Consider the following 25487-nt stretch of genomic DNA (forward strand, 5'->3'; position numbering starts at 1 on the left):
GGAACCCAAGAGTCCACTGGTGGATGAATGGATAAACAAAATGTGGTATACACATGCAATGGAATATAACTCAGCCTAAAAAAGGAAGGATATCCTGTCACATGCTACAACATGGATGAACCCTGAGGACACTACCCTAAGTGAAATAAGCCAGTCACAAAAAGACAAATACTGTGTGATTCCACTTATGAGATACCTAAAGTAATCAAATTCTTAGAACAAAGTAGAATGGTGGTTACCACAGGTGGGGGAGGGGAGAATGAGGAGTTACTGTTTAATGGATAGTGCTTCAGTTTTATAAGATGAAAAAGTTCTGGAACAGTGTGAATATACTCAGCACTACTGAACTGTACACTTAAAAATGGTTAAGATGGTAAATTTTATGTGTTCTCTACTATAATTTAAAAATAAAGGAAATTCTGATATATGCTGTAACACAGATGAACCATAACATTATGCCAAGTGAAACAAGCCAGTCACAAAATGATAACTACTGTATGACTCCACTTATATGAGATACCCAGAGCAGTCAAATTCACAGACACAAAGTAGAATGCCAGTTGCCAGGGGCTGAGGGGAAGGGAGAATGGAGAGTAACTGTTTAAGTGGTACAGAGTTCCAGTTTTGCAAGATAAAGTTCTGGAGATGGATGGTGGTGATGGTTGCACAACAATGTGAGTGTACCTAATACCACTGAACTGCACACTTTAAAATGAATAAAATAGTAAATTTCCCATTATTTGCCACAATTTTAAAAACAGGAAAAAACAGTTCAAATGGTAAATGTTATGCTAAGTCTATTTTACCACAGTGTTAAAAAAAAAAAAAAAAACACTACAAAGAAAATGGGTTATGATCCACTAGTGTGAAACAAACATCGAGGTCAACTGTCACCTCGCAACGTATCCACCTCGGGTTCAGATCTGGGCAGCCAATATGGAACACTCTAAACATCTGTTTAATTTAAAATATTTCTGGAGCACTTTCGTGGAACTCTGTCTCAAAAAGAACAACAGAGACACAGAATTCAGGGATATTCAATCTGCCCCAGTTAAAGGTGAAAAAAGATGCAATATCCCCCCAACTCAATTCTACTTAAAATTCTCCGCTGAGCACGTTCGGCATCCCTGCTGCACAGACCGAGATAGGCAGCTCAGACCGCTTGCTCTACACCCACTGTTTCTGTGGCTCATATCTCTTCAAGGTTACAGGAAAAAACGAGAGCGCCCCCTCACAAAGGCCTGCAGAGTGTACAGGTGGTTGAAATGAGGCAGAACCAAAAAACTGAGACAAAACATTTCTCCTACACTGCTTACTTTTTCAGGAAATAGAATGCCAGATTATCAAAAAAAAAAAAAACAAACAAAACACTCAACACTAACAACAAATCAGAGAACAGCAATCATGGTACAGAGCTAGAAGGAGCCAAAATCTACCCCAACCCCATCACCAAGTTTCCTTGGACCTAATGCCACCTTGGAAGTGCTGAGAACCCTACAGGACTGAGGAAGTCCCCAGTCAATGCTAAACTTCTTCTATCTTTTTACTGGGTGTGGGGAGGGGGGAGAAAACAAAAACAAGCCCCAGGTCGTTAAGAGGCTCATCCAAGGTCAAGATGTTACACAGTTAGTAGCAAATTCCCATCCAAGACTCTTTCGAGGACACCAAGCTGACATTCAAATTCTATGAGCAAAAAGGGAAGGGCTCTCCAATCCTACAACAGGCAATGTGGTCGCTCCACATGGTTCCTGGCAGCCAGCCCCACGGTGCTGGTACCTGACGGGTGACCTTGGAGACGTCAGACATCAATGTCACCCCACCTGCTTCCATCACAGACATACTGTGGGGCGGGGGGGGGTGACATCCATGTGTGCATCTGGAACTCACTTTAGCCCTCCTGCACTCCCACAGGTTTCTGTCACTGGAAGTCACCACTTAGGAATCTGCACATATTTCTGAAGAGGATCTGGACTTACACAGGGACACACCACTCAGTCTACACACAGCTGACTAGTCATCCATTCAACAGAAATTTACTGAATGCCCATCTTGGGCCAGGCTCTATTCTAAGCATTAGGAATACAACAGCCAATGTGGCTCACGGAGATCACATTCTACTCTTGATGACCCACAGTCACAGCAAAAGAAACCCTAACATCGGCTCAGTATATTTTACAAGGAGCCCTCACATAACCCTCAGAAGTATCAGGAGAACCCCAGGCTTCTGGTTCTAAGGTTGGGTCCTGGCTGCATTGCTCACCACACTAATAAAGGCTCCTCCCTTTTTCTTGCCACAGACTGTCAAACAGCATAGTGAAGCAGTTATTGTTTCAATTATTTTGCAGAGAAAGAGAAAGTTCAGAAAGGTTAAGCGGCTTGCTCAAGGTCTAAAACCTAGTGAAGTCTGACCACCTCTCCCCACCACCCCACCCCAGCAATGACCTCATTTGTAAATCATATCTTTGCACAAAGATGAGACCACATGTGTTGGACATTCACCTACTGTTTTACCTGCACAACATCCTTTCTGCTCTTTTTCCCCCTGGAGAACTGCTTCTCCCCACTTTAAAGAACCAGATGGTACTATGTGAGCTGCCAATCACAGCACCCCATCACAGTACCCCACTGGTTGGATCCACTGCTGGGCCAGTATTAGTCCTGCAGCCCCAGCCAGTGACTGGGTCTCACATGGACACGTGACCCTGGTCAGGACAATCAGGATCCTCCCATGAGACTTTTCTGCCTGGTTGATTGGACAGCGCTCCCTTTATTCTCTGGTCAGGGACTATAAAGATGAAGCTCACAGGGACCAGAGGTCATGTTCCAGGTCCATGGCAAAAGCCCATGCTATTCAGGACCAGTCACCCAAAGGCTACTTTCTCCAATCCATCCCAAGGTTTTGGAATAGTTAACAAAAAAATTTCTCTTTTCTGCTTAACACAGAACTTGAGCTAAGTTTCTGTCCTTTGCAATAAAGGTGCCTGAACTAATACACAGAGGGATAAATAAAATCTGTCTTTCTCTTAGAAAACTTTTCAACCATAACTTTCAAGTTCCTCCACAATAACACAATTAAACGAACCAGAAGAAAAACTACAATGTTTGGTGCTTTTACTTATGACCATCAAGGGTAGAATGGATGAAGAAAAGATGGCTGGTACCTGAAGAGCAGGGAGATAACAAAAGGCCCAGGTAACCGTTAGTGAATAATAGAAAAACCACACCTGACAATCCATAGCCAACTGCACTCATCCTGCTGGAAATGCCTGGCAGGTTTATTCCTTTAAAAAAAAAAATTCCTCCAGCTTTAACTTCTGACAAGTGTACAATGCCTCAGTTCCAAGTGACATGTAAACTCCTTGCTCAGCCTAGCCATCATGGTCCCTCAGATGAGCTCTGCATCCCCACCCACCCAGCACCATTGCCAATCCCTTGCTCACTCAGGCTGGACTAATCCCTGCAACCTGAAAACACACTGCTCCTCTCATGGCTAAGCCTCTGCCCTCGTATCTCCCACCCAGAACATCCTCCTCCTTTCCCTCTGCATGCTCAAAGCGCCCCTTCAACACCCAGCTCAAGCCCCAGTCCCTCTCCTCGAAGCCTTCCTCGGCTTCTCCACCAGATGCTGTTGTCTCCACCCTCTTAATACTAGTGAAGCCAAGTCAGCCAGCTCTCCAGGAAACTAAAGAGGAGGCACAGAGGGGACGAGGAGACATTCATCTCTGAGCACACAGTAGAGAGGGCAAGCAGATAGTGACCACCTCTGCCCCTCGAGAGAGGCCTGTTGTGAAAATAGTTTGGGGAGCCTTCCACATTTAGATGGTCATTAGGGGCACAAAAGGTAGATGAGAGTATTTGGAGAAAGCATGTAGTTGACAGTTTTAAAAGGAAGAAAAAGCCTGTTTCTATTTGTATCACTCAACTGATCTGTCTCATAATGTCACCCTCCTGAGTGTCCCATCCCCCCAACTAGGGCAAGCTGCAGGCTGGAATTACATCCTGTGCACTCCCTGTCTGCACCTGACCCCACCTGGAGCAAGCACAGGACCAGGCACTTCAGTCCTCCCCGATCACATTTTGCCTCCCAGTGGCTGAGGCAGGCCATGGAGCACCCCAGCCCCATCTCACAGGAGAAGACATTGAAGCTCAGGGCCAGGTGGTCGAGGACCTTCAAGTGAGAAAATCCAGATGTTAGCAACTGAATCAAAGAGGAAAAAAAAAAAAAAAAGGACAGCGTGGGTTCCAAGTAAACAAACAAGATTCTGGTACAACCGCAGAAAAAACCCGAGACCTGAGCCACTCAGAGAATAGCTCTCTCCTCTCTCTCGCACCAGTGGGAACAAAGGTTCTCACTCCTTCCTTACAGATCCATGTAGTGGGACAAGGAACTTACAAAATTCCAGAAGTTCCCCAGTGCAGGAAATGGCCTGAAAACTGTAATGGGAGGGTTTAACCAGGTAACAGAGAAAACTGCCCCCAACATGGAATCAGGAGCATTGCGCTTAGCCTGACTCCAGCTCCTTTCTGCCCAGTAACTTCTGGCCTGTCCTCAGACCTCACAGATAGGGGCACAGAACCCAGTTTCATGCAGAAAAGGCACCACTCATGCCACTGGGTGCCACAGAATTAATTGAGATATTAAAGTATGTGATGAGACACAAAATGCTCAATAGCAATGTAGTATCAATCCTGGTATACAAGTCCCCTTGTCCCCCAAAATAAAACATTGTGTTACCTTAGTCACCTTCACACCCCAGGCCTGAGCATGGTGGATTATAAATGGGGCTGTAACTAAGCATGAGCAGAACAGATGAGCTTGATTTGCTTACCCGCCCAGTCTGGCTTACCCAGGCCAGTCTCCTCCCAGTTCCAGGCCCCATGTGGGGAGTTGCTAGACACCATGCGCTTGCAGCACAATAAACTCCCACAGCACACAAGTGCCAGCTAGGGGATGGGCATTCTGGGCCGGGGCCCACAAGAGATGTAGAACCCACCAAGGAAGACCCTAACCAGGTGATGGCAACGCCTCCTAGGTAGAGATGGTGACAAAGGGGCCTCCCCTTCAGGCTGGGGATCCTTGGGAAGCCAATCGGTTTCTCTCTTAGGCTCCTGCAAGAGCCTTGCACTAAGGCTGACTTATAAGCAGAGCTGTGAGCCTGTGTACAGAGTAGAAACTGCTCGGAGAGCAAAGACCAGGACACAGTGCTGGGTTTCCCTGACTTTGGCTCCTCCAGGATGAGACAGGTGCTTCCATCCCTTCAACCTGAGCAGCTCTTTTATGCACTGAGCTTTGCCCCATAAAAGGGCTCTCTGGCTAATAAGAAAAAAAAAAAGTTGGAAAACCACTGCACTGTAATTCATCCTTTACAAAGATCCCAACACTCTGTAGTCTACTTCTACACAGCGTCACCCCTCGTTCCCAGAAGCTCTACATGATGTCTAATCAGACCAATGCTACTGTAATTTTTTTCTAAAGTATTAACTAAGATGAACTTAACTTCCCCTTGAAAGGCTACAGAACTCTGCGTTGTGGTGACACTAGCATCTGAAATCCTGCCCTTGAGGATAAAATCCATACCCTATTCTATCCCTTCCTTTAGAAGTCAGGGATAGCTTCTAGAATGTCAGTCCTGTAAGGCCCCACCTTCTCCACTAAGGCATGGAAGAGGAAGGGGCCTAATTAATGGCAATTCATCATCTCTTCCAGAGATCAAAGCTAGTGCTGATTCAAACATCCCAACGAGGACTCTAGTCTGCACTCTAACTTCTGTGCTTCCTGGATCAACTTCCTCCTTCAAAAGATGGAGATGGATAGACAGAAAGGCAATTTAAAAAAAAAAAAATTACCCTGATGAGACTTCCCTCTGTCCTTATCCTCATGGCCACATCTAACAGTTCTTAGCAGCTTCCAAAGCACCATCCCAAGAGAGGACTGGATTTGCCCAGCAACTCACATACAGTCATAATTGGAAGACAATAAAGGTTTGAGAGACAGAAATGCTACAGTCAGAAACCCAAAGTGGAGACAGAAGGACCACCAATGAAATGATGTGCTGGGTACCCAGCAGTTTAGTCTCTGTCAGTTTCCTTCACTATAAAAACTGGTTGAGATGGCCAATATCCAATAGAGCTGTTACCAGGAAGAGCTTATAAAGCCATCTCCTTAATAGGTGAGGCTTTTAACAGCCAAATAAACGGGTCTCATCAACCTTTAGCCTACAAGTTGTTAAAGGCAGTTTGTTAGCCCTCTGCATTCACTCTTAAAACGAGGACAAGACATAGAAAAGGTGGCACTTGCTGCTTCCTGGCTCCAGATGGGTTAAATAAAACAATAGATCATAATTGAAAACTCCTGGCGCCCAATACGCTGAGCAATTTAACCACTCCAAGCTGGAGTTCCCTCTCTGGCAAAGTAGGAATAATAGCTCACAGAGTGGTAACAATTAAGCTCGATAAAAGAGTGCCTGCCACAACAGTAGGTGCCCAATAAATTCTGGTTCTCTTCCTTCCTCAGTGCTATGCCTTCTTCCTCAGCTCTTGTCTAAAAGCTGGCTTTCCACACTCCCCAACAGGCCAGACCAAGCTTACCACTTACACTAACTCCCAACAGTACCCCTCTGACACATGACTCACAAATTCGTCACCCACCATCCAAGGGGACCAGCTACCAGCCTTCCCTCCTCAGGCAGCTCGGAACCGTCAGGGAGGACTCTGAGCCCCAGCAGCTACTACTAGGATTTTCCCATGGTGCAATGCAACTTCCCCAACTTTTCCGGCCCACAGTTTCCAAAGAAACCTAGCAGGCATTGTGCATAATCAACCACAAGTCTGGGCGAGCAAACAGACTGAGCTCTGGGCAGAGGGAACTGAGGAAGGCAGAAAGTGAAAAGGCACGAGAGGTCCTGAAACGGGGTGCGAGGGAGCTAAATTCAGAGCAGTCCCAGCCCTGGCCCAGGTTCTGTTCTTCCATACGGTATCACTGATTGAAGGCTAGCAGAAGCTCTCAAAGGGCTGGTGGATGGGGAAGAGCCTTAGAAAAGGGGCTGACGGACATCCCTCCAAGGTCGTCCCGAGGCTGGACCTAATGCTCTGCTGAGGACCCAGCTGCCTCGGCACCTGGAGGATCAAGGCCTGCAGTGCCGGGCATTGTTCACAGCAGGGGCGGGACTGGGGAAGGAGGTGTGAAGTGCGGGGTCCACGCCTCGCCCCCTCTCCAGGAGGGCTGAAGGAGGGAAGGTTCTCCCCGCGGCCAGCGCCAGGTAGATGAGTGACACTCGCGACTTTCCCCCTCAGAGAACCGGAAAGAGAGGTCGTGGAAGGCGGGTCCCAGAGGCCGGGCGGGGGTCTGATACTCACCGGCGCCCTCGGCGGGCTGCGGCGGCCCGACGACGCCGTTCAGGTAGAGAATGGGCAGCAGGTGAGGCTGCGTCTTCTCCAGCGCCGCCCGCAGGTCCTGGAAGTGGTCCCGCTCCTTGGCCAGGAGCAGCTTGAGCAGCAGCTCCGCCTTGGCGCCTCCCGCCTCCTCGTCCAGCTGCCGCCGCTCGCCGGGGCTCAGCGCTCCCGCGGCTTCGAGCAGCCCGAGCACGGCCTCCACCTCCGTCATAGCCTGAGCCAGGCTCTGCTGACACTGGGCGAGCAGCTCCCGGCGCTGGGGCTCCATGGTGGCGGCCGCCCCGCCCCGCCGGACGGCTCCCGGGCTCCCCGAGGCCGGCGGGCAGGCGGGCGGCGGCGGCGGCGGGCCCCGGGCGCCTCGGGGCGGCGAGCGCTGGCGGCAGCCCTAGCGCGCCCCGAGACGCGAGGCCGCGGGGGCCATGGGCCGGGGCCTGGGCGGGCTGGGGGCCCGGGCGGCGAGCGGCGCTCAGCAGCGGCCGCCTCCCGGGCTCAGGAGCGCAGCCATGTTGGCTGCGGCGGCGGCGGGACTGGAAGAGGAGGAGGAGGAGGAGACGGAGGAGGAGGAGGAGGCGGAGGTGGGGACGGCGGCCGGGGCGCGCCCCGAGGCCCGGCTCCAGCCGGGCATACTCCCCCTCCCCCTCGGCGCGCGCCGCTCCCTCGCCGGCCCCGGCGCCGCCCCCCGAACACGATCACAACTCTGAGAGGAAAGTGGCCCGGCCGTATTCGCCAGGCCCCTCGACGGCTCGGGGGCTGCCTCGGCCCGGTCCCTGCGCCCCGGCCCGGCTCACCGGGGCCCCGTGGCCGCCACCCGCTCCGCCATGCCCGCGCCCCGCCGCCGCCGCCGCCGGTCTGTCCCTCCGCCTTCCTCTCCTTTCCCTTCCCTTCCCCTCCCCTCCCCCCTGCCGGCCCTCCGAGCGCCCGGGCGGCCGGCCCCGAGGGGATGGGCGATGGGAGGGGTCCCTGCCTCCCCGCCCCGGGCCCGCCTGGGAGGCGGGGACGCAGCGCGCGCTCATTATCCCGGTCCCCGAGGCCCAGGCGCAGCCAGCAATGGGGGATGTGGAGTCAGGGGCCCCTCGAGAAGCAGCCCGCGCCTCCAGACCCCTCGACCGGGCACACAGCCAGGCCCCAAGCTATGGAAACCCCCTCAAACAAAACCTTGCCGCCCATCCAGGGTCTTCTAATCTGAGAACTTCAAAATCAAGCCTGGAAACAATTGAGGGGACATCCCCTAAACTTGGACATCTCCAAATTAAGACTTCCCCCAAAAGTGTGAGATTTCCCCGCTCCAAGGAGCTCTTATATAGAAAATGTCCTAGTATAATCTCCTGAGACTCAGTTAATGAGAGCCTTTCCCCTCAACCCCGTTTTAGATGGATTGGTCCCCAGTGTCTAAAGAGGTTTGGATGTTGGGGAGAGGGCGAGGGGATGTGTTGCTGGAGGAGGAGGAGAGTGGTGGGGTCTGCAGTGGAGCCAGTTCATCTTTTTGGCAAGAGAAGTGCTCTCCTTTCTAGATGTCACCCCGGATTCTAGCTAGTCTCTGGAGAAGGTAAATCAATGGACTACAGAAACCTCGCCCCCCTCATACCCCCAGTGAGGTCTACACTTGGTCTCTGAGTTCAAGAATGTCATCTGCCTCCCACTACAGCCCTCTGTGGACCCAGACCACTTGCCTCCTGACTGCAGGAGGAGATCCGTAAAAACTGGCATCCCAATTAATTGTTCTCAGTAACCCCACCTGGCTAGTGTAGAGTAGCCATCCCGGGCCATTGCAAATGTCTGCGTTCAGTTGAGTGAAGCTCATTTACAAACACTGAGGGCCACAGGTGCTGTTTCTGCTGACTCTGTCACTCCCATCCCCACCACTTCCACTCCTCCCCCCTAAACCGGTTTTCTTCAAGATTCTGCTTCTTTAAGAGGAGGAGTTACTTTTATTTAGTGGAAACAAACTCTGTGTATCATGGTTAGAACAAGAGTACCAGAGTTTGCACTTAAGTTTTGGACTTCCCTTTAAATAGCTTGCACGATGTGGGAGCAAATCAAAACTACCCTGGCTGTTCCCAGTTTTCTCCCCAGGAAAATGGGATGGAAAGAGTATATTCCATCAGGGGTTATGAATAAGCCTGAGGGTGTTAGTGAAGCTTTTGAAATTATCTGAACTTTTTTTGTAGACGTGTGTATTTTTCTGGGATGGAAGTCCATAGCTTTAATCAAATTCTTTAAGGCCTCCATGACCAGAAATGGACTCCAAAATGGTGAAACTAACTCCCTACCTGAGTAGTCTGGGCTCCTATGGCTGAGCAAGGTTCCAGGGGAGGGGAAGGCTGGCTATTGCACAGTGCCAGGGGTCAGACAGGCTCCTTCGCTGTCCCTCCCACTCCTGCCCCTGAGAGATGGTTCCCCCTTCTGGCCACCAGTTCCCCTACATCCTGAATCATCTGTGAAGGTATACACTCTTCAGGACACACCTGGACTTCTGTTCCTAGCCGGATTAATTAGAAATTTAGGGGTGGGAGGAAGGTGGAGTGGAAGAGGAGAAGTTGGAGACAAATTTGGTTTATGGTTGGAACCAACTGTTAAGTCCTAGGTCCAAAGGGTGCCTGAGACAGGAGAGGGCAGGAGGAAGGACCATCTCCCAGTGACCCCCCAAAAGGATGGTGGGGAGCGTGGGTGTTTTGCCCCAGGAAGCCTTCCTGGGAAGCAGTGAGGAGGTCCACTTGCTGAGATTGCTTTCTCCCAGGAGCTGTAGAGTGAGAGATAACTACTTTCAGCAAACCGTTTTTTGGAAACTCCGGGGGTTTATGCAAAACAAATTCTGGAGGAAATCGTTTACTTTATAAACATACTCAACCTTAGGGGGTCCTTTGGCCAATGAACTTGATATGACCTTGTATTTCTGTAGCCTTTTATATCCTTCAGAGCACCTTCCCACATACTGTCTCCTTTGTGCCCTGTTCTAGGTTGAATTGTATCCCAGTAAAAGGTGTTCAAGCCCTGACTCCCAGCACCTGTGAACCTGACCTGTTTTGGAAATAAGGTCTTTGCAGATGTAATCAAATTAAAACAAAGTGGTACGGGATTACATGGGCCCTAATCCAATGTCTGGTGTTCTTATAGGAGAGGGAAATTTGGACACAGGCACACACTCAGAGGAGAATACCATGTGAAGACAGGCAGAGGTTGGAATGATACATCCACAAGCCAAGAAATGCCAACGATTGCCAGCAACTCCCAGAAGCTAGGGAAAGAGGCCTGGAACAGACTCTCCTTCAGAGCCTCCCAGAAGGAACCAATCCGGCTAATGCTTCGATCTCTGACCTCTGACCTCCAGAACTATGAGCTAGTAAGTTTCTGTTGTTTTAAGCCCCCCAGTTTGTGGTAATTTTTTATGGCAGCCCCAGGACTAATTCAGTCTCGTTACCATGGACAAAGATGGGTGTCCCCATTTTACAAGTCACCCTGTCACCTCGCTCTTCTACTGCCTAAGAATTTCTCCATAGATTTATGTACCTCTCCTCCTCGGATGTTAGAAAAAGAAGGCCTCTCTCTCCTCCTTAAAAAGCCCTCCTAGGTCTGGATACAGTCTTTGCACCCTCTCCCTGCACTCAAACATTCACACACACACACACACACACACACACACACACACACACACACACACATACACACATACACAGGTCTCCCTCTCTGCTGTGGCCTCCCTCCCCTTTGTCAACAAACAGTTCTGTGTGTCCCCATTTTCAAATGCCCCCTTTCTCTCTGGTGTCCTCAGGAAGGAACCATTGCCTGATACTGGAACTTCCACCTGCTCATGGACCACTTATCCCTTGGTTGGGGCTTTACAATCTGGCTTCTGAGCACAACTCCCCCTAGAATACTGTACCCCCCATTAACCTCCTGATGCCACCCCACGGCCTTTCCTTCACACTTCCTCCAGCGTCCACCCTGCTCTGCTTCACCCCACCCTGAGAACATCTTCTTGTCTCTCACCCCTCTCCCCGCACTGGCTCCTCTCCCCCTACACTCCCTCCTTTTTAAAGTAATCACTTTGGAGCAGGACAGGCATGAGCTCAGCTCCACTGACACTCACTCACAGGTGTCCCTGGGCTAGTTACTTAGCTTTTCTGAGCCTCAGTTTCTGCATCTCAGCATGGGGAAGAAACAGCATCCTTTGGTAGGGTTACTAGGAGAATTCAGTGATAGGATTTATACAAAGTCCTGGTATCTGGCAGGCATATAAACCTTGTAATTTGATGAGCAGGCAACTTCTGGAGTCCGAATGCCTGATTTAAAAATGTCTTTGCACCTGGTTAGCTGGGTAACATTGGGTAAACCTTTCTATGCCTCAGTTTCCTCATTTGTAAATAGAGATATCAAGAATACTGTCAAAGGAGTTAGTGCTCAACCAATGGTAGGTGTCACTGTTCTTTTGGCTTCCACGCCCTCATCCGTCCGAGAGGAAAGCCTCCCCGTAACATGTAGCAACAGGTTTAGGGCAGATGTTTCCAGGCTCCTGAAAGAATGGTTGTGGGTTCCAGCTGAAAGGCTTCTCTTTCACTTGTATTCAGACGGCAGGTGAGGGCAGGGGCCCCTTCTATGTTGTTCTCTGCTGTATCCCCTTCCCACAGTGCCTGGCGTGTGGTAGGTGCTCAACAGATATTTTTACAATTAACATATGAACATAACGATTGAATGAATGAACTAGGTTTTGCATTGAAGCCTGCTTCAAAAAAAAATCTGTTAAAAGTGGAAAGAGGGAGAAGGAGCGCACCTGAAAAAGGAGCAGCATTAGAAGCAAAGCGAGAGAGGTTCTCAAAATGTCTCACATGCCCCAGCACGTGGATGGCAGGCTGGGAGCTCTATGCGGAGCTGCCACCCCTGGGGGGCCAAGCACCAGGACCCCCACCCTCTCCTGCCTTGCCCTGCATGCAAGCTTGGCCCACCAGACCCTCTAACGATGCCTTTGCTCAGAAATCCATTCCCCAGCTAGTGTAGCCCTGACGGAGGGCATGGCCCCCTCCCAGTTCCTGCAAGCACAGTCCTGCGGGGAGCAAGAGCATTAATCCTTTGATTCAGAGCCCGTTCTTCACAGTTCAGCTTAGATGTTACCTGCTTTAGGAAGCCAGACATGCCTTCCTGACCTCCTCTCGAAAGGGCTAGATGTCTCTGCTCCTTCCAGTCATTGCAACTTTTTACCTTCTCTTTATTAACACTTATCAATGTGTGTTCTTAAAATTGTCAGTTTACTTCTCTCTATCCCCTTGGTATACAGAATGCACCCCTACAAAGATGTCTATGCCTTAGCCTCCAGAACCTCTGAATATGAAATGTTATGTTATACAGCTTAATACCAAAAACAAAAGCAACTCAATCAAAAAATGGGCAGAAGACCTAAATAGACATTTCTCCAAAGAAGACATACAGATGGCCAATAGGCACATAAAAAATGCTCAATATTGCTAATTATTAGAGAACTGCAATTCAAAACTACAATGAGGTATCACCAGTCAGAATGGCCATCATTAAAAAGTCTACAAATAATAAATGCTGGAGTGGGTGTGGGGAAAAGGGAACCCTCCTACACTGTTGGTGAGGTGGGAAGCCCCACGAAAAAGACCGGCAGGACCCCCAGGCAGGGCCACTGCTTTCCTGCCAGCACCATCTGGTTCCCTGGTCCAGCAGCATTATCTCGCTTTTTGCCTCTGAAACGGCTTACTTCTAGGAAAGTGGAACTTACCCCTAAGATTCTATTCGTTCCTTGAACTAACTCCTGAGTGGTCCATTTGTAGCACCTCATTTGCATGGAGCTCACTTCTAGTTTGTCCATTTCTATCACTCCTGAGTGGTCCATTTCTACAAAGCTCGTTCCTAATTAGTTAACTTTGTTACACCTTATTTGCATATGATGTTGCAAAGTGTAGACTGACAGCCTATAAAAGCCTGTGTAAACCTACAGATGGGGTCCAGAGCTTGGAGTGTTAACTTTTCTGGGCCCACCGGTGTAATAAACCTGAGTTCTCCAATTCTCCAAGTGCTGCGTGGTCTCTTGCCCAGATCCAGGTTGCTGTCACAACTGAGCTGTAACATACTTTGCTGCAACACTGGGAATGTAAATTGGTGCAGCCACTATGGAGGACAGTATGGAAGATCCTTAAAAAAAATAGTCTAAAGTCTGAAAATAGACTTACCATATGATCCAGCAATCCCATTCCTGGGCATATATCTAGAGGACACTCTAATCTGAAAAGATACATGCACCATATTTACAATAGCCAAGACATGGAAACAACCTAAATGTCCATCGACAGATAAATAGATAAAGATGTGGTGTATATATATATACGTGTGTACACACACAATGGAATATTACTCAGCCATAAAAAAGAATGAAATAATGCCATTTGCAGCAACATGAATGGACCTAGAGATTATCATATTAAATAAAGTAAGTCAAACAGAGAAAGCAAATATCATATGATGTCACTTATAGGTGGAATCTTAAAAAAAAAAAGATACAAATTTTATTTACAAACCAAAAATAGACCCATGGACATAGAAAACAAACTGTGGTTACCAGGAGGGAAGGATAGATTAGGAGTTTGGGATTAACAGATACATATTACTATATATAAAGTAGATAAACACCAAGGACCTACTGTAAAGCACAGGGAACTATATTCAATTTCTTGTAATGAGCTATAATGGAAAAGAATCTGAAAAAAATATATATAATATATGTATAACTAAATCACTTTGCTGTACACCTGAAGCTAACATTGTAAATCGACTACACTTCAATAAAAAATAAGAATTAAAAAAAAATATAAACCTGTTACACAGTTAAAGGGACCGTGCAGATGTGATGAAAGTTGCAGCCATAGAAATCGGGAACACAGCTTGGATTATCCAGGTAGGCCCGATCTAATCACAAGAGTTCAAAGCAGAGTTTTCTCAGGTTGAAGGCAATAGAAGAGGAAGTCAGAGAGATTCCAAGCACAAGAATTTGATGCCCCATTGCTGGCTGAGATGTAGGGGCCCAGTGGCAAAGGGGCAGAGAGAGGGTCTAGGAGTGAAAGACAGTCCCCAGCCGACAGCCAGCAAAGTACCAGGGACTGCAGTCCTACAAAAGGAAGGAACTGGATTCTGCCACAACTTGAAGGAAGCTGGAAACAGACTCTTCCCACAGCCTCCTGATCAGAGCCCAGCTGGCTGACACCTTGATTTTACCCTGGTGAGACCGTGAGTGGAGAAAACCAGTTGAGCCAATGTGGACCTCGGACCTACAGAGCTGTGAGATCCTAAGTGTGGGTGGTTTTAAAGCTCATAAGTTTGTGGAAATTTTGTTATAGCAGCAAAAAAGGCTAACCACCCCCAAAGACCTGAGCTTTGCCAGGACAGAAGCAATATCAGCTTGTCTGCTGTTGAACCCCCAAGTCCCTGCCAGAGTGCCTGCCACCTGATAGGAACTCAAAACAGCCTGTTGTATGAATGAATAGAAACCTACTCCTCCACTAGGACTTGCATTGTAGGTAATTATTTATGGTATGTTTGGAAAACAGAATTCAGTTCTCTACCAGCAGTTGGAGGGAGAGTTTTCAAAGGAAGATACCTAGAAACAGGGCCTTCTCTGCAGCTGAGTGAACTGGGGCCCCAGCGGCCTCTGACCCTGGACCTTATGTCCTAATGGATAAACAACAGCTGTTCCCTGGAGAAACAGATCCTGGTGCTCTGCTCCCCCGGGTGCGGCAACTTTGGCAGCAGGCAAGGCTGCCTTTGAGAGCACGTGTGTGCATGTGTGAGTCTGTAAGTGCACAGCAAGAGAGCAAGGCCATTGTGGGCAAGAGTGAGGCTGTTTCAGCTTCAGCGTGGGTGTCTGTATATACAAACTGCACTAAGTATGAACACGTGAATGTGTGTGAGCGGGGGGACAAGCTTTCTACGATCCTTTTGCCATCCCACCCTGGAAATTGCAGGTGGCCCAACATCTGAGATGTGACATTTAAAAGGATTTCCCTGAAGAGTTCCTTGAAAGAGTGAACTCCCCCGGGGATGCTGAAAGTAGAATTCTATTCATGAAAACACCGTGTTTCATACAACTCTTTAGGAATGCTATGATGGTGAATGAGCCACACCTGTTTAGAAAAAAATTGGCTTAAGCTTGGCCCTTGGTAGCTTCTCAAATCATGAAGACATTTTTCTTCCAGACTGCTTTTGTTCTTTTGTTCTTAGTTCAGGAATAACCCAGAGGCAAGTGCCTTAAGATTTTAAAACAAGAAATATGAGTGAGGGCCTTACCGAGTGAGGAACCTTGCCCAGAGTACTGGGATGGGCAAAATTCTGAGTGAGATCAGAGATTCAAAGCATTTGAGAACCTTAGAAAGGATGAATTAATGATTAACCATTGCATAATTAATGAACAACTATTTATTGAGTGCCTACTGTGTGCCAGGCACTAGGCTGGGACCTAAGGCTACACACCTTGTTTTGCAAATGAGGAGCTGAGAAGTTGCTTGCCCAAAACTACACAGCCAATTACTGGGCAAGAATTTAAGTTCATCCTCTCAGTTCATTGCTCTTTCTACTCAAGCCCATGCCCTCCTTTGGAGTCCTCAGCTTCAGTTTTTAGTCCCTCCAAGTGTCCACGCAAACTGCAGCAACCCTGTAAGACTCAGACCCCAGCTCTTCACCTTTCTCCCTCCTTCCTGTTAAAACCTCCCAAGACATGTCTTTTCTACGGAAACCGGTTTGAAGTCCCTTTTGGAGAGGATCTGATACTATGGGATAACATCGTCCTGGTTTCTTCTCCCAAAAGATTGATCATTTGACAACAGTGATGTTGAACCTCGGGTCTAAGCAGTCGTCCTGGTGAGCCCCAGTGGGTCAGGACTGGCTGGCTTAGTCTCCCATCCATTCTTCAGAACACTCTGCTATTCCTCACTTCCTCAGATGTCCTCACTAGCTCTCCATCCCCTACAGGACAAAGTGCAGCTCCTTCGCTGGACGTCCAAGGCTTGTTGTCTTCTAACTTAACCTTCTATGATCCCCACCACCACCAATGCTCCGATGACCCCTCCCCTTGGAGCCCACTCCTCCTGGCTCCTCTTAACCTGTCCAAATCCCTCTCATCCTTTAGGGCCAGCAACTCCCCTGTGGACTCCATTTTCCCCTCCTCAGGACTCCAGAGTGCTTATGCCTTGACTCACTTTTCCCCCATTGCCAGCGTCTAGTGCCTTGTAGTGCTCACGAGTGTCCCTAGGATGTGTTCTGCCACCCAAACACGATGGAGACCATGACCTCGCACTGTTATTTTTCTCACATCCCTCAAAAGGCCTGTGATAGTGAAAGCCTGGAGCAGATGCTTCAGAAATAGCCCAGGGTTGAAAGAATCAAGGTGAGGGAAAATGGGGCAAAGTGGGGCTGGCATCGTTTCATCCTTCAGATCTCAGTTTAAAAGTCGCTTCAGAAGCCCACTGGGTCCATGCAGCTCCCCAAATTATCAAGATTGGTTTCTATTCCCCTTGAGCAGTCATTTTCCTTCCTGGCACTCATCACAGTTTACATTCCTTTTTATGTGACTTTGTGTTTAGTGACTGCCTCCCACTGGACTGCAAGCTCCACTCCTGGACAGGTGAACCTGTCTAGTTCACCTCTGTATCTCCAGCATCTTGTCTAATGCATGAGAGACTCAAAGCTACTCATTGAAAGACTGAATTAGAGGAGGAGAAGGAGCCCGCCTGCTCCTGATGCCTGTCCTCATGCTCAGGAACTCCCTAAAGGAGCACTTCCATCTTTCTGGTTTAGACCAGAGACTCTCATCTGAGAGGACCAGTGTCTTTGGGGTTACTGCAACTCCAGCCACAGAGCAAACTATGACAGTTCCCCCTTCCTGAGTACTAAGTACATGCCAAGCACTGGACTGAAGGCTTGTCCTGCAGTCTCCATTTCCTCTCCACTACACCCATGGGCAGTAGGTACCACAGTCAGCTCCATGTTACAGATGAGGGAGCTGAGGCCCCTCCCAGCCCAACTAACTGTGTGTGTGTGTGTGTCTCCCATCTTGCAGGGGAGAGTATCTCTAGGGTCAGGAAGTGGCCAAGAAGCCTCAGAAGAGTCTCTGACAATGCATCAAAACTACCCCTGCCTGCCGAGGAATGCAATCCAGCTGCTGCAGAACAAGCTAGAAATCAACAGCTGTCCTGTCTGTGCAGACACATGTAAATCAGATGCAAATGGACACGTGGCCCAGTAAGACTCTTGGAGGTGGTGAGAATGAACCCAAGCCAGAAACAGCATGCTAGAAGGGGTGGAACACTGGCCCTCAGCTTCCAGCCGGGAACCACCAGCTCTGTGCAGTTGTCCTGGACTTGTTCCTTGTGGGGAGAGCCCCTCCGTGGGAGGCCTCGTTAGGCAGGCATAGCCATGCACGCCTGCATCAGCAGCCGCAGGTCATGGCAGAGGTAGCTGCTTAAGTGCAAGGCCATGGAGACCTCTGAGAGACTGAATATACAAATGGACAATGGCCAGACCATATATAAAAATAGAACTCTGACCCACAATCTGAAGCAACCAGTTGAGAGAGCCAACCAATCTGTCTGCAGGAAGCCAAACAACCACCTCTGTAGCAATCGACACAAACCGCCAGGATTTAATAACTGACAGCGTCCCTAATTCTGCATCTACTTACAACTTAGGACCAACTGGAGAAAGCCAAGTAAGCTCCCCTAACCAGTCACACAGGATGTCTCACTTCTGGTTAGTCTGCCCCCCGCTTCCCCATGCCAGCAGCCTCCAGTCAGCACACCTGAAGTCTTCCCCTTCTCCCACTATAAAACTTTACCCTCCTCTACACACCAAAAGCAAATGATGGTGGCCTAGTCCCTTGCTACAGCAAACTCAGGTAGATAGCCTTTGCTTAGACTCATTTGGGTGGTCTTTGTCTGTTTCCCTACCTCTTGTCTAGTAGCTTTTTGACTCAGTTTTCTTACTTATAAAGTAGGATAAAAATTCTGGGCATGAATCTTTTCGGAGGAAACGACCTTGGATTGTGGGGGAGCCTCCTAATACCCTAGGTCACCTCTGATCTCAATTCAGCAGCCACATAACCCACTCCCCTCTTGTTCTGAGCACACCTGAGTACATCCCCATGTCCAGTTCCTTCACTGTCTCAGGGGAGGAATCTGAAGCCCAGGTGGGAAGAGTGCTTACTCACCCAAGGTCCTCTCTCCTCTGGAGGCCTCTGAGAAACCAGTCTTGGTCTTCAGCTTCTCCCCTCTGACTCTCAGATTCCAAAAGCAAGCACACAAGCCTTTTCAGGAACCTCACAGGTCTTGGCTTTTTACCTATGATGAAACTAAAGCTGGGTAAAAAGGGCAAAAATCCACCCAGCGCTGAGTTCCCAGGAGCCATAGAAGCTCCCCAACCAGGAAAGGCCAGTCGTGGGCTGTGCACAGAGCTCTGCCCTCTGCAGGGAGTTTTCCTCCTGGGTTTCAGGGTGCCCCACCCAGCCTCTCTGTGAGCCTTTTTTATTCCGGGCGGCCAGCTTGCTCCAGAGGAATCCCTTCTCCTTCCCTGAGGTTGGCCCCACCCAAGGCTGGCCCCACCTTCTCACCGCAAGACAAATGCAACGGAACAGATAGTCATAGTTACCATTCTTATTAGCACGGTGGGTGCCATGCACTAGTTTAACAGCTCCCCAAGTATGGACTGTGTTAATCCTCAGAACAGCTCTCTGAATTGTGTACCATAAATGGGGAAACCGAATCACAGAGAAGTCAAATGACGTGCCCAAGGTCACACAAGTAGCAGGCAGAAGAACAGCAGTGAAGGCCCAGGTCCAGAGATGAACTCTCCACCACCTCACTGTACTGCCTCGGAACGTTTCCAAATGAACACAGATGCTAACAGAAGAATCTCTGAGGTGTTCCAAAGTTGGGAGCAGGATTAATTTATGTTTCAGAGAAATGCTGGGTTCTCGCTCCTTTATTCTTAGTTCCATAAACGTTCATGAACCACCCCCCCCCAAGAGAAGTACAGAGAGGACAGAGAAGACCCTCCCTACCTCAGGTCTAGCACTTTTCTGGGAAGGAGGAGGCCGCCCTGCTCATTCCCCATCTGTCACTTTAGGGCCTCCCGATTGGGGAAATACATCTTACATTCAAAAGAGTGATAAATGTATAGTTCACTAGACAATATGGGTGACACCAGAGAGGCGAGTGTGACATCTGGATTCCTGGGCCCCAGCCCAGCCCTGTGAGGCCAGGCCCTCCAGGGCAGAGGCCTGAGAACCTGAATTTTTAGCCAGCACCCCTGGTGAATCTCATCTGGGGAACAGTGAACCCAGAAACAGGACCCTCTGAAGTCCCTTCCTTGGGAAAGTTGACGCAGCTTGTGTTTTATTATTGGAGAGCTTCATGCAGACTTGCATACGGGCCCCAGCCAGCACCCCCTGAGCGCCTGGCTGCTGTGCTGGGTGGGGAGGGCTGCAAAGTTGCACGCGGGTCCCTCCAGGGGGCCCTCAGCTATATGGCTCCCTTCAGCTCCAGTACTACCCCCTCTATCAGGTCCTGAAGGCACAGAGCCAAACGGGGCCAAGAAGTTGGAGACTTCTCTGTCTCCTTGAGGAGGCTCTGAGCTGTGGGAGGAAAGAGGCTGCGTTTGCTCAGTTTTATCGGTTAACTCCCTCCTGTCACCCCCTCCCTCCTGCTGACACTTCGGAGCCTTTCAGTAATTGTCAGCTGAATGAATAAATTAATGACAGAGGGAGTCAGACGTGTTAACAGCTAACAGTAATTCAAGCAGAGTGGAGTAAGTGCTAAATGGTGGTGGAATGAGTCATTACTGCTGACGGGGAAGGAAGAGGAGAAGAGGCATTCATCCTCTCTCCCCTGTGCTGTCAAAACAAAAGTCTTAACTCTTCCTTCCCATCTCTCTCGCATTCAGAAGACAGCAGAACACTCATGTGCAGAGTTTAAAGAATGATTCCAAAGTAGACACATCATCACCCCCTCTCTCGCTCCTCAGGGTAATTATGAAATAGAACCTTGCCAGAACCCTAGAAGCCTCCTCTGTTCCCCTCCATGACAGCCCATCACCCCCTCCCTTCCCCTCATCCAACTTTTATCCTGAATCTGGTGAGGACCGTTTTCTGGCTCTTCTGTAAAGTTTAGCCATGAATGCATATACCATTAGACAATTGTCCAGAGTTGCCTGGTTTTGAATTTTCTACGTGTGTTTTCTTCCATGGCTTGCTTCTTTTGTGCAACATGATTTTTTGGAATTTTGCCCATGTCGATGCTTGTGGTGGTAGTCCATTCCTTCTCACTGCCGCACAGTCCATCCTATTGTATAAACACCTCCCCCCAGCCCCCGTTTACTTGGCCATTCTCTTGTTGATGGTCATTAGGATTGTGTCCAGTCTGTGGTGATTACTAACAATGAGGCTGTGTGTAACTCCTACTCCATACGTGCATGAATCTCTAATATATTTAAGAGGAATTGCTGGATCATGGGGTATGCGATTTTTAACTTTACCAGGTGATACCCGTTTTCTGAAGTGGTTGCTCTGGAGTCTAGGCATCCTCGTCTGGAGTTTGTACCACTCAGGGAGCCAGGGTAGTCCCTTTAAAACAGATCTGTAACACCAGTAGAACTTCCCTGGTGTCATCAGGCTGACGTTGGGGGAAGCTGAAGGCAAAAATGGTTCAGAGAGGCCACTGAGGGGAATAAACCCAAGGTTTCTTGCCTATGGTGACAGTTAAGATTATGCTTTACTGTGAGTGACAGAAACCCCCCAAATAACAGTGGATTAAACAAGATAGAATTACATTCTTCTCCCACATAAATGAAGACTACAAGTCACCTCTCCAGGCTGGTGTAGTGCTCCATGATATAGGTTCCTTCCATTGTGTTTCACTCTCCTCTGCACAGGACTTAAGCTGCTTAAACTCCTAGAAGGCTGCTTGGGCTCCAGCCATCATGTCTAGATTCCATCCAACAAAAAGGAGGAAAGGAAAAGAAAGTTTCCCCCCTTTTCTTTGAATACACTTTCAGAAGGTCACACAAGCCACTTTCTCTTATATCCCAGCGGCCAGACTTCTCTCATGGACACAATTAACTGCAAGTCATACTAGGAAATGCAGGGGTTTTTTGGGTTTTTTTTTTAGGAAATGTAGTCTATTCTTGGTACCCATATGCCCAGCTAAAAGCTGGGAGTTCCATCATGAAGGAAGAAGAGAGAATGCATTTGTAAGACAATGAATAATCTCTGCCACAGATTGGCCTTGCTCAAAAGAACACTTTTAAGCAGATCTGCTGTCCCTTACCACACAAACATAAACACATGGACATATCCTACAACACAAAATATTGGAGAGTAAAATACATATTTCACAAGGCCACATTCTTAAAATTTCAAGCTACACTCTCTGTTCACCTAGGAAACTGTGGTGCCCACGTGGTCAGTTTTAAAGTACGTTTTTTTCCCTCTGTGTAGTATTGCCAACCTCCTCTCTGGGTCCTCTAATCCTGTTTTTTTCTAGGCTAGGGCTTTCCTCCCAGGCCTTGCCTAAATTAGCTGGTGCTTAAAGCCCCTCTGATACAGGGACACTGCATTGAAACCCAAATGGGATGGCCCAGAAGCCCACATATCCAGGCCAGGTAGACATATAAACTTAACTGCAAGCAAATCCATTTTTAACATCCCAGAAATTCTCTGCCTCAAAAGCCTTCCAAGCCTCCTAATGGATACAAAAATCTGACCAAACTTGTGGCTCTTCCCAGGCTCTTTGTAATCTGATCCTGACCTAGCTTTTTAACTTTAGCTTACAACCATTGTCCAACGTCCAACGTGGGCCAAAATATGATAATGACAATGGTGCTGGCAACAACAACAATAAGGAGACTGGAAGTTCCCATTAAATGAGTGTGTATTATGTGCCAGTTCCCGTTAGCCTATTGACATACATTCTCTTATTTAATTCTCACTGCACCCTTACAGTCTTGGTATTTTTGCCTTTTTACACATGAGGATACTAAGGCTCAAAGGGTATTTCCCCAAAGTCCTAAAACTGGTGTGATAACCAGAATTCTCTGGTCTGGTCAGACCCAGCATTTGAGAGTGCAGCTCAGATGTCCTTAACCCACTCCCCTCCATCTCTAAGCAAAATGAAATGCCTCTTCCTCTGTGCTTCCCTGTAATACGTTCATTCTTGTTTTGTTAAAAAAATACTTTCTACCAAGTAGTCAATACATTGTCACTGGGTGCCTTTTATTGTCACTGAGTGCCAGGCATTATGTCGTGTCACTGTGTTCCTGTCTCTCTGCCCAGCTAGACCTGGGTATGTTGGCAGAAGGAATTGTGTGCCTTTTTTTTAAAAAAATTAAAAGGTACTATTATTTTGAGCTAAAATATTCATAACATAAAATTTGCCATCTTAATCCTTTTCAAGTGTACAGTTCAGTAGCGTTAAGTATATTCACATTGGTGGGCAATCAATCTCCAGAACTCTTTTGTTTGCTTGTTTGTTTTTGTTTTTTACACCACCTATCCCCACCAGAACTCTTTTCATCTTGCAAAACTGAAACTCTGCACCCATTAAAGAACAGCTTCCCAGTCCCCTCTTCCCTCAGCCCCTGGCAACCATCAGTCTACTTTCTGTCTCTGTGAATTTGACTATTCCAGTACACTCCATCATGTAAGTGGAATCACATAATATCTGTCCCTTTGTAATCTGCTTTCACTTAGCACAATGTCCTCATGGCTCATCCACATTGTAGCGTGTGACAGGATTACCTTCCTTTGCAAAGCTAGATAATATTCTGCTGTCTGTATTTACCACATTTTGTTTATCCATTCATCTGTTGATGGACACTTGAGTTGCTTCCACCTCTTGGCTATTGTGAATAATGTTGCTATGAATGTAGGCGTACAAATATCACTTTGAGATGCTGCTTTCAGTTCTTCTGGGTATACACCCAGAGGCAGAATTGCTGGATTATATGGTAATTCTATATGTTAATATTTTGAGGAAACATGATAACTGTTTTCCACAGTGTCTGAATCATTTTCCATTCCCACCAACAGTGAACAAAAGTTCCCATATTCCCCTGTCTTTGTCAACACTTGTCATTTAGAAAAAATTTTTTTGTTGTTGAAATACAGTTGACCCTTGAATAACACAGGGGTTAATCCACATATAATTTATAGTCGGCCCTCCGTACCCAAGTTTCCTCGGATTCAATCAATCAATCACGGACCCTGTAGTAACTGTAGTATTTACTGCTGAGATACATCCACGTATAAGTGGACCAGTGCAATTCAAACCCATGTTGTTCAAGGGTCAATTGTATAGCTGACTTTTTTTTTTTTTAAGCAGTAGTCATTCTAATGGATGTGAGGTGGTTTATTTAAATTCTTGCTAAATGAGCCCAGATCCTGGCATATCAGTTGTTTGTGGAGTGAATGAATGAATGACTTGACCACAAACAGATGAGCAGTTTTCTTTCCCAGCGTTTGTTCGATAAAGAAATAGTCTCCAATAGGCTGGCGTCTTGTCCAAGGTTAAGAACCCGAATTTGAATTGACTGGGAGACCGCACACTCTCTAGGAACAGTGGCTTTCCTCTGAGCCCCAAGGGGTTTCTTCCTGCCTACCAGACCCCAAGGACCTACCCTCAGTCCCCTTGGTGGGCAGATCCTTGGGGGTGGGGGAGAGGCAGCCCCTCCCTAGGGTCACCTCTCCAACCAGGTTTCACCCTGCGTAAAGCAAACAAATCCAGGAGAAAGAAACTCATGCAAAATCCAAGGATCCCCCAAGCCCATCCCCCACCCCATGCCCTCTCCTGCTGGCCCACCAGGGATGCTCTGGGGGCTGCGGAGGAGGGTGCAGAGGAGGGGAGCAGGAGCCCAGCCAATTTTCCCCTCCACCCTCAGTGCTCAGCGGAGCAGAGAGAGTCACATTTCAGCAACACTCCCAGGCCGACTTGAAAGCCGAAACAAGTGGCCACACTGCCTTGTGAGAGCTCCACCGGATGCCTGCAGGCTTATGCTGGGCTGAGTCACTTCCTCACCTTAATTCTCCCCTAATACCTTCCCTTTCTCTGCAGCCTCACTCGGAGCACCACTGTCTGGGTGTGGAATAGCTGGCGAAGCAGCGCAGGTGGGTAGGCTGGGCTGTCTGCCTAGATACTACAAACCTGATCATGACTGGGAGTAGAGGATGTGGCGGGCAGGCGTGGAGGACAAAAGCAAAGCCCGGTTTGTCTGCTGGCCCTGAAGCACACTCTAATCCCCTCAGCCAGTTTGATCTCTGCAAACCTGAGCACAAAGTCATTGCCTCCAGGCAGGATTCCTGAGGGGCCTGAGCAGGGGCTGGTGGAGGAAGGAGCAGAGGATGGAGAGGAGCAGAGGAAATGGTGGGGAGTCATGACTGCTTTGTGTTCCAGGGTCCCCCATCCCGTGCTCCCTGCCCTGGAGCCGCCTTCTGGAAGGTCAACTTCAAAGGTGACCTTATGTGTGCCAGTTTTCTGGATGCGTCTATAGAGAGGCTGCCTGTTTCTGAAAGTACAGCTCCTCCTCTTACCTGTATATACTCTTCCCTTCCCCGTCTACCACTGAAGTTTTCTTTTAGGATCCTGGATTCTGTATTTCTGTAGCGTTGCTTCTTGTGTCTGCCTGCCTCAGCTTGTACATTCTAAGACGGAAATCAGGGCAAAGTTTTACTTTTTATTAAAGTTATTCATTCACATACTCAAAGAGTCAAGTAGTGGTGCAAGACTTATGGAAAAAAAGCCCTCACCTCAACAGGGCTCTCCCCATTCAATTTTTATGGCTCATTATTTTGGCGTTTGCCGTAATTTCCTAAATAATATTGTTTTATTATTACTTCATGATTTTTCTAGTTTAGGCACGATTTATTGTCTTCCTCACTCCAGCAACCCACCCACCCTCCCTGGCTCCCATCCTCCCAATCTAGCCATATAATAATTTGGTTAGAGCAGCAGTCGGTGTTTACATTATTACCACTAGGTAAACGCTATTCCCGTGTGTTTACACTAGAAGCCACGGGGTGAGTTATGATTACTTCTCCTTTCAAGCATAAG

General features: G+C 48.3%; 1 protein-coding gene and 1 long non-coding RNA gene across 4 annotated transcripts in view; one reads left to right on the forward strand and one right to left on the reverse strand.

Annotated features, from left to right (window-relative positions):
• DLG5 (discs large MAGUK scaffold protein 5) overlaps positions 1-8149 on the reverse strand; it is a 108059-nt gene extending 99910 nt beyond the window's left edge. For all 3 annotated transcript variants that reach the window (XM_010963127.2, XM_045522798.2, XM_010963126.3), the window contains exon 1: positions 7357-8149. In XM_010963127.2, coding sequence (XP_010961429.2) covers positions 7357-7660 — 304 coding nt within the window. In that variant the 5' untranslated portion in view covers positions 7661-8149. The remainder of the gene's footprint in view (positions 1-7356) is intronic.
• Positions 8150-8390: 241 nt separating this feature from the next.
• On the forward strand, positions 8391-23488 carry LOC141579163 (uncharacterized). The gene is made up of 3 exons (XR_012510334.1): positions 8391-10426; positions 10507-10732; positions 17453-23488. It is a non-coding gene; the product is annotated as an uncharacterized LOC141579163 (long non-coding RNA).
• The last annotated feature ends 1999 nt before the right edge of the window (positions 23489-25487 follow it).

This window comes from Camelus bactrianus, chromosome 11 (genome assembly GCF_048773025.1).
Source record: "Camelus bactrianus isolate YW-2024 breed Bactrian camel chromosome 11, ASM4877302v1, whole genome shotgun sequence".
Classification (NCBI taxonomy): Eukaryota; Metazoa; Chordata; class Mammalia; order Artiodactyla; family Camelidae; genus Camelus; species Camelus bactrianus.